The 9,421-nt window shown below is 44.3% G+C and overlaps 1 protein-coding gene across 1 annotated transcript in view; it reads left to right on the top strand.

The window, feature by feature from the left end:
- KIAA1217 (KIAA1217 ortholog) overlaps nt 1-9,421 on the top strand; it is a 309,140-nt gene that overhangs the window by 1,568 nt on the left and 298,151 nt on the right. The window contains exon 2 of the mRNA XM_014539382.1: nt 7,546-7,829. Within this exon, the coding sequence (XP_014394868.1) occupies nt 7,546-7,829 (284 nt within the window). The remainder of the gene's footprint in view (nt 1-7,545; nt 7,830-9,421) is intronic.

Raw genomic sequence — 9,421 nt, 5'->3', positions numbered from 1 at the left:
CCCCCGGTGAAATGCAGGAAACTTTAAGCTTAGAAACCCCTGGAAAATCCCTGAGTCTTGTATTCATCCGTCCTGGCTTCGGTTTGCACTTCCAAAGCAGAGCATTCTCCTTGAAGGCGCCTGGTCAGTGGGGTCCAGCAGGAGATAAGGCTGCCTCCCGCCCCTCCCCCACTCTTATTTGATAGGACCGAATCCTAAGGCAGGAATTCAGCCTCTGGGCCTTTGCTGCAATAAATGGCTCAGAATCTAGCTGGGCCATTAGAATGGGACCAATTTAAGAAATAACTTTCAAACAAACACAGCAATTGAAAGATGCTTGAGAGACTTGAGCTGGTCACAAAGAGAGAGTGTGACCACTTTATTCATTTATTCATTTGCTCAATGAATACTGAGCACCTGTTCTGTAGTAGTCACTGTTTTTAGCTTCTGGGGATCTAGCAGCAAACAGACTAATAAAAGTACCTGCCTTCTTTGAATTTATGTTCTAAGGGCTAAGTTTGGGCAGATGGGGGCGGTAGAGACAGATAACGAGCAAATAAGTAAAATATATAGCATGCTAGATGGCAGGATTGCTAGGTTTTGCAAATAAAAATACAGGATGCCCAGTTACATTTGAATTTCAGATAAACCACGAATAATTTTTTTTAGCATAAGTATAGTCCATACACGATTGGAACATACTTATGTTAAGAATTATTTATTATTTATCTGAAATTCAAATTTAACCAGCCATTCTGTATTTTATCTAGCAGCCCTATTAAGTCTGTGGGGGAGAATAAGGCAGGGAATAGGGAGTGCTGGGGTGGGGGTGGGGGGAGGTGAAACTACAGATAGAATTATTAAGGGGAGCCTCATTGGTGTGATATTTGAACAAACATCTGAAAAAGGCAAGGGAGGGAATAGCAAGGACATGGTCAAAGAACAGCAAGAACAGGAGAGACAGATGGGAGGAACAGGGGTTAAGAGGTAATCCCAGGCCAGGTCATGCAGGGACTGTGGCAGTGTGGGAAGGACTTGGGCTGTTACTTCAAGAGCGGTGGGGAGCTGCTGGCGGCTCTGACTTGTCTTACAAAGGGTAATACTGGGTACTGTGCTGAAGGCTTCTGCAGTAAAACAGGCAAGAAAAGGCGCTAGCTTGGACCAGCAGGTAGTAGAGCATCAAGTGGTGACAAGAAATGGTCTCGATGTCCATTGAAGGTAAGGCCAAAAGAATTTGCTGAGGGATTGGATGTGGGACATCAGAGAACCAGAGGAGTCAAAGATAACTTCAAAAATGTTTGTCTGCACAGCTGAACGAATGGAGCTGCCATTTCCTTAAACCGGAAAGCACGTGAGGGGAATAGATGAGAAGGGGTTTATGGCTTGGGTCTGTTAGGATTTGAGAAGCGTATCAGGCTTCCAGGTAGGGATGTTGATTAAGATTTGGGTACTCATGACTGGAATTGAGAGAGGACTGGGGACTGAGAGTTGTGCTAGGATGGGGTCTGTGTGCAGAAGGAAAGGAAAGGTCGGGAGATGTGCCCTGGAACACTCCAGCAGTTAGAGGTCAGGCATCCGGGAAGGGGTGGCTGGAGAGGTGGTGAAAGGTGAATAAGAATCCAGGTTAGATTTTTAAGATCCCATCGAGTTATGGGTTAAGAATGATGCTGTGAAGGAGTGTGACTTTATTTCCAGTTTTTTTGGTCAGCACAAGGACCACAAAAAGGGAAGCCAGTCCACTGATGCCCACATCACCCATCACACCGTATGTCCATCCCGGTCACTGCACTCTCCATTGTATTGTTTATGTACTGTATGTGTTTCAACCAATTACAATGTGGTATTCCAGGGCACCGACCCTGTCTTCATCCTTACATTCCCAGAATCCAACAGCATCGAACATGCAGAAGGCACTGGAGAAATACTTGTTGAACAAAGGCTTTGAGTTTATCCATCTACTATAGATAAGGACCCCTTGGGTGATCATGTAACTTATTGTCCAAACTGAGACACTTTTGAGAGTGAAAGGGAACACTATAAATAATTTCTCTGAGACAACAGTTGTAACCCAGATCTCTTTTGGCAAACTGGGGCATATGGTTGCCTCAGGAATAGCTCTAATCAATGAGATTTCCATGGCTGAATAGGCAGGTGACTAGGTAAGTAATAGGGTGAAAGTGTACTGCCAAGTGCATTGTGCAGAGCAGGCACTCAATGATTACTGGTTGAATTTGAGTCTAACTATATCATGTTCCCTTTGGAGGCTATGGGCTCTTCAGAGTGGCCCTTGGGGGTTCCTTGGGATGCATATATCTGCCCACAGCACCCTTGAGGGTCTGCTTTTGTCTGGCCCCTGAGACCTTGAAATCTCTATGCTGGTGAAGTGCTGCCAGCCACCTGCTTGCCTCCCCCACCTCCTGATTGCCAGTGTTTGAAGATACTTAGTATTCACTATGGTGGCAATCACTTTACAGTGTGTAAGTGCAGCAAAGCAATATATTGTACATCTTCAACTCAGACAATATTAGATCAATTACATCTCAGTGAAGCTGGAAAAAAGAAATAGAATTGGCAGACCCACAGAGTGCAAGCCTGGGGAGTCCCAGACATTCCGGTCTTCGCTCAGAAGTCAGCTCTAAAATTTCCCCATCAGTCTCTCTTCCTTATCCTGTTTTATTCTTCAGAGCAGTTATCATGATATGTCATTTCTATTACATATTATTTGTTTATCCGCCTCCCTAATTATAATGTTGACTCCACCATAAGGGAAGGGAATTAAGTCTCTCTTGATCACCACTTTACTATGTGTCTTAACTCCTTTCAGTGTACAGGGCAGGCACTCAGTAAATATTTTTGTGAATGAATGAATTCACTAATCAACTAACCAACAGTTGAGAAAAAATGCTTTTCTGGGTGAGGAAGGGGCTGTACCTATTTTGCCTAAAATCTATAGGATTTTGCCTAAAACCTTCCTCACTTAATTTTTAAAGTTTTTTTAGAGGAATGTAACGGCCCAGTTTTAGGTGTACCTTCTCTGCTAATTTGCATATGGTGATCTTTATGATATGAATAAGGGAGCTGGAAAACTGGCGAAGCCTGTGGGCCCCCAGCAGCACACAGGATATATATTAGTCAGATAGGCTGATTGCTCTAACAGTCCTTGTGATTTAGCATAATCAGGGTTTATTTCTCAAACACAGTAGAATGTGGATCTCCTGGATGGTCCACCTCCAGGCTGACCCTGGGACCCAGGCACCTTCTGTAGAGTCAGGACACCATTCCCCAAGGCCTAGGAGGCTCTCCCTGGAACTTTCACAGTCAACTGGCCAGAGAGGAGAGAGAACGAACATCAAAGATAATTCAGGAGTTCCAGGGGCCAGGACTAAAGATGGCTCACACTTCTGCATTGGCTGGAATTAATACAGGGCCCCAGCTAGGTGAGGGCACTGGAACACACAGTCTTCCTGTGTGTGCAATGTGAGGACGTTATGGTTTGAATACATAGCAGGAGTGGGGAACCTTTTTTCTGCCAAGGCCATTTGGATATTTATCACATCATTTGTGGGCCATACAAAATTATCAGCTTAAAAATTAGCCTGCTATATTTGGTGAAACATTTAATTAACTCACTCCTAATGCCTTGGCAGGGCCAGACTACATGATTTTGTGGGCCTGATATGGCCCGAGGGATGGACGTTCCCCATCCCCTCTTTTGTCTGACAGGCCCAGGTAGGTGGTACAGCCAGGCAAAGCAGCAGCTCCCCGTGATGTTCCTATGATGAGAGCCTCTCTTACAATTTAAAAAGCTACATCTTAGAGGCAGCTAGCTAGCCAGGAGTCACCATAAAGAAGTGACCATAAAGAAGTGACTTCTTCCCTAAGAGGCTGTGACCCACCTCATCTTGGCCCGGGAGCCTGTCAATCCTGTTGCTGGTTCTCAGAAAGATACCAGGCGTGTCATGCCTCAGTGATGTACAAGGCCCGGGTTACTTGTTGCAGGTCAGCTGATCCAGCCAAAGCAACTTGAGCTGTGGCCAGGAAGTCAGCCTGGGCAGCTCCTGAGGTCGCCCACCTGCTGGGCAGCTTGTTATGTGGATGACCCATCTTCCCGGCCTACTCAGGACTCACCCCGTTCCTGACTTCTACTTGCACTTTCCAGAACATGTCCATCCCAGCCAGAAAGCCCTTTGGAATTCAGAAGCCTGTCTCTCTAACACTCCTGCCTTGTCCCTCCTTCTGCTCCTGGAGGGGCTGTTCTCTGTCCCCAGCTCCTGCTAGAAGTGAGCTACTGGGAGAAGTTGCTGCAGGCTGTGCAGAGGCTGGGAGGGACCGGAAGGGGAAACTGGAAGCCTGGTCTTCATACTGCAGCCTCCTTATTTGTCTGAGGTGGATTCCCAGAATAGCAAACAACTAGACACACCCGTATTTAAATGTTAGCACCAAAGCCTTCTGGACAAGAAATAAAACTCTGTTTCTGTTTGGATGGCTTGGATCATCTATTCATGCGGATAATGAGGAATTGGCAGGACTCGGATCTCTGGTTCCATGGCTGTGGAGTTGTGACAGAACGTCCTTTGCCTGCTCCCTCTCTTGTTTGTGTCTATCCCTGTTTAGTTTTCCCCTCAGTTGAAAGACCACATTCTCTCTAAATGACTGGAATGGGAGAGTGGTCACTATCCCTCAGGCATGGGCTTGGCAGCTTCTGAGCGCTGAAGCTTACTGAGGAATGGTGTGTGCAAAGTGGTGTGGGGTTGCTGTGGGTGCTGGTGACAGCGGAGTAGGTCCTGGTGGTGGGATGGGGGCCGATGGGGCTGACAGCTGGATCAAAGTGCAAGGCGGGAAGGTGGGACCGGAGGAAGGAGCGGGCCTTGAGGGCGATTAGATTCGGACTGTGCCTTTAGCCCTTGGTGCATTAACCACTGATGCTATTTGCTGCTTTTCTCCAAAGCGGATTAAACCTTGTTAAGCAACTGGAGACATTTAGAGGAATCCATGAGACAGAGAAAAAATGGAAAAGTGAAGGAAGGTTGATGTGACCCTCCCAGTGCTAAGTGTTTGAAAAGAATGGGGGTGTAGAGGGCCAGTAAGTGGGGGCTGCTGGGAGGTGAATGCTGACAGAAGGTTGATGCTGGCTCCACACTGCCCCTCCGCGCGCCTTTCCCAATTTATTTCAAAGGAGAAAGTGGAAAACTCCCTTCCGGCTCCAAGGGGCTACTGTTCTGGCTGTCTTGACCTCTTCCTCGAAGTCTTGGATGAAACAATAGTTCGTGTGAGTCTGCGACAAAGCTCTGCAGAGGGGACTTTCTGCACCTGTTGGTATTTGAGACGCAGGAGTATATACCCATGTGGGTGTGTGTGGATGTTTGTGTGTTATGCCCGTGTAAAGAAATCCCCTTTCTAGAGATTGTCCTGCTAATTAGCCTCACTGTCCTGGATACTTTTCCCCCCCCAAAAATATATTATTTTAATGAAGTTAAAAGTGATCTTAATACTCCATTTAAAAGTTAACATTGTTAGGTCAAACACACAACTTTTGGCTAATACAAAACTCATATTCACATGCACACTCAAAGGATAAAGCTAAATCTCTTCAGATTGCACACATCTTTACCAGCCTGAGATATGGCATTTTCTCCATCTAGCTTTATTCCATGGTTTCTGTTACTTCTGTATTATCAAAGAAGAGGCCACAAAAAAGGTAGCCATCTTGTGAGTCCACCCAATGAGAAAGTAAGCAAAATCAATGAAGTTACAGTTTATCTCCCACTATCTTTTAAACCAATAGTTCCATCTTCTTTGCCTTCTAAATGTACTGCTGAGACTAATGAAAAGTAGAAGAATTAAGGAATCTGGCTGTTTTGTCCCCCTCCCTTTTCTCATCAATGTCTGATGGAGATGCTGTAATTAGCAATGTAATGAGAAGTGAAGGGTAAACAAGAAGAATTATTCCCAGAACATGCATTGAGGGACAGAAGACCGGAACAGGAAAACCAGCCTGAGTTAAAATATTCTCTATGCCTAACCAAAGGGGGTCATGCCTAGAGTCCCACACACAGATGTTTCTAGGCAATGACAGAAGAAGCTGTTGGTGGCATTGCCTTCAGAGGCACTAACTTACACCTAAGTCTGGACACCTGATGCTCTACCTTTCTGGCATGAAGGTTTGGTTCTCTGTTTATCTGAGACTCAAATCTAAAACTCTCAAATATTGGGTCTCTCTACACATTCCTTTTAAAGATAAGTAATTGGCAAATAAGCTCGCATTGGAAACTTATTTTTAAAAAATAGTTAAGGGTACATTTATAGGCTTTAGATCTAGAAGGCTCTTTGCATATCTAATGCTAGTCCCACATCCTCCTTTTGTTAATGAAGAGAGTGAGTCTGAGAGGTCACATTACTTGTTGGAAGCCTAGGTTTTAGGCAGGACTCCTGAGACCCAGCCCAGTGCTTTCACCAGGGAACTCGGTGGCCAAGGACGTTTTCCTGCCGCATCTGTGATATTGTTTAAGAGCTGTTCCCTGTGACGGAACCTGGCGAGTTCCTGAAGTGCTTCTGAATGTGCACTACTTTCTCTTCCTATTCTGGCTTTTAAAGAAGTAACTCCCTTTTCTCAGTTAAGTGGAATATTCCAACCTGGCACCCATTTGCCAACCACTGAGAAGGAATGGAGAGGCCCTACTCATGTCCTGCACTCAGAGCCTTGTCATTGCCTGCTTCCGTTCTGACCCTACCAGGTCAGAAGCCTCTAGAATGTACCATGTGTCTCTTCCCTTCAATGTATGTTTCAGATAAAGTCCACTTCAAGTGAAATGTGTCTAAGCCTTTACGTTATGCCCCCTCAGTTATTACCTGTAATAGTATTCTTACGCTTGCTTGGTTTATGTTAATGGGGGGAATCGAACTTGTAAGTGGTTGGCCTGTCAGTTATTATAATAGCTATTTTTGATCTTGGAGATGAAACAAATGCTTCAGAAACCACCTTCAGATATAAAAATCTAAAGATCCTGTTACCAGGATGATGGAATTAAAAATAAAGAATTAGCCTGGCAGGCATGGCTTAGTGGTTGAGTGTTGACCTATGAACCAGGAAGTCATGGTTCGAGTCCCGGTCAGGGCACATGCCCAGATTATATGCAGGAGGCAGCTGATCTTTGATTCTGTCTCATCATTGATGTTTCTATCTCTCTCTCCCTCTCTGAAATCAATAAAAATGTATTTTTAAAAAATAAAGAAATAATCTATTTCACCGGAGTACTCTTCTCCAATTATAGGTGAAGGTAAGAGCTAACCCAATTGCCCGCAAACTCATTTGAACAAGTGTCTCACTTTGAATAACTGCAGGGAAAGAGTCAGAAATAGCAGTTTTTTGCTGCAGCATCTTTATTTCTAAAGTGAGATTTTTCATATTTCATGATTGTTGACTTTTTTTCTTCTTGACAAACACAGACACACAAAATCTGCTAGGTTATATTCATACATTCACAGCTGCCACAGTCCCTCTCGGTATTCTGTAAATGAGATTTCTAGTGTGAGATCATTAATTAAACTATTTTTTTTGTCTTCCAGAACAAGGAAAAAGCAATCTGCATGTAACGTCATTAGAAGATGCAGAATGCCGAAGAACCAAGGAACGCCTTTCTAATGGGAACAGTCGAGTTTCAGTTTCCAAGGCTTCCCGAAACATCCCACGGAGACACACCCTAGGTGGGCCCCGAAGTTCCAAAGAAATATTGGGGATGCAAACATCTGAGATGGATAGGAAGAGAGAAGCTTTCCTGGAACATCTCAAGCAGAAATACCCCCATCATGCCACAGCAATCATGGGCCACCAGGAGAGGCTGAGAGACCAGGTATGAATGTGCTACCATTTCGCTCTGCAAAGCTCATTCTTTAATGAACATGAAGGAAAGCAAAGTGACCTTTGGTTTAAAAGGGGAAAAATAATTCAGTGGACTGTGCCCACCACTAAGTTGCTCCAGATTTCAAGAAGAGAGATCCAGAGAGTGGGCAGTTCTCCGAAAAGGGTCCCCATGGTCAGCCACAAATGCATCTGAAGTGCAGGCAGGGAAGGGGTATTACTTGACTGAGTAAAGCATAGGATCAACTGCTGTGCACCCTGTTGGCACCGAGTGCTTGGCACAGTGAATGAATGAGTATATAAATACGTCTTCAGGGTAAAACAGAGCACGGAGGGATAAACTTGAGATAAACCCCTTTTCCTTAAGAAGCTGACATTAGGGTTTTGTTTCTGCTCACTTTTTTTCTTTTTAATCACAGATGTTTTCCTTTTGCATGCTTGGTTTTCTGCTGTCTTCAGCTACCTGTTTTCTCAGGTTATCTTGACAGCCAGACAGATATCACCCAACTGTGGCTTGGGGTGTTTTTGTTTCTTGTCTGTGTGCAATTACTTTTTAGCTGACAGGAGGTGGGAGGCCTTCTCTGTCGACCTCACAGGCATGTTATCAGATTGACCTTTCAGGATGGGGAACATAGCAAAGGACTCAGAGCATTTAGTGATTTGGGTGGTCAGGGAAGAGGGCAAGCTGTTATTGATTTCCACCCTCCAGGTAGAGAGGCAAGCACAGTGTTTTAAGTCTGCTATCTTGCAAATAAGTTAGTTACAAAAGTGATGTCTAACTAGCTCAACTTTTGAGCATCCATGGAAGTGGAGATTATCATCAGTTTAAATTATTTAAACGTATGCTTTATCTCAATTTCATTTTTTCCCCTTAAATTCAACCTTCTAAACTATAAAATCTTTATCAGAGTGCCTAAAACCGTGACGTGCTTTAGGGACTATGTGTTTGCTTTCTGTTCACATTGCCAAAAGGCAGTTGACCTAGAGAGGAGAAAAGAAATGGGAGCCCTGTTTGATGTCGAGATGTGCAGATTACTTGTTTGGTAATTAAGGAAAGGAAGGCTATCTTTTCATTTCAAGCATGCATGCATACTGCGGAGCTATTGTGGGTTGGGTTCCAGACCACTGCGATAAATCTAGAGAGTCTTGTCTTCCATTTGTAAACAGCACATCTGTCAAGGGCAATCAAGTGAAGCACAATAAAATGAGGTGTGCCTGTATATAGAAAATACCCCTATTTTCTTTTTCTTTTTTTTTTTTACTACCTGTAATCTTTTATTTTTATTTTTTAATTAAATCTTTATTGTTCAGATTATTACATTGGTTCCTCTTTTCCCACCCCATAACTCCCCTCCACCCAGTTCCCACCCCACCCTCCGCCCTCACTCCCCGCCCACTGTCCTCATCCATAGGTGCACGATTTTTGTCCAGTCTTTTCCCGCATCACCCACACCCCTTTCCCCCCCAAGAATAGTCAGTCCATTCCCTTTCTATGTCCCTGATTCATTATAATCACCAGTTCATTCTGTTCATCAGATTATTTATTCACTTGATTTTTAGATTCACTTGTTGATAGATGTGTAT

Source organism: Myotis brandtii, unplaced genomic scaffold (assembly GCF_000412655.1).
Source record: "Myotis brandtii unplaced genomic scaffold, ASM41265v1 scaffold215, whole genome shotgun sequence".
Taxonomy (NCBI): domain Eukaryota; kingdom Metazoa; phylum Chordata; class Mammalia; order Chiroptera; family Vespertilionidae; genus Myotis; species Myotis brandtii.
Note: the sequence above shows the minus strand (reverse complement) of the source record. Positions and strands in the feature narration are given on the sequence as shown.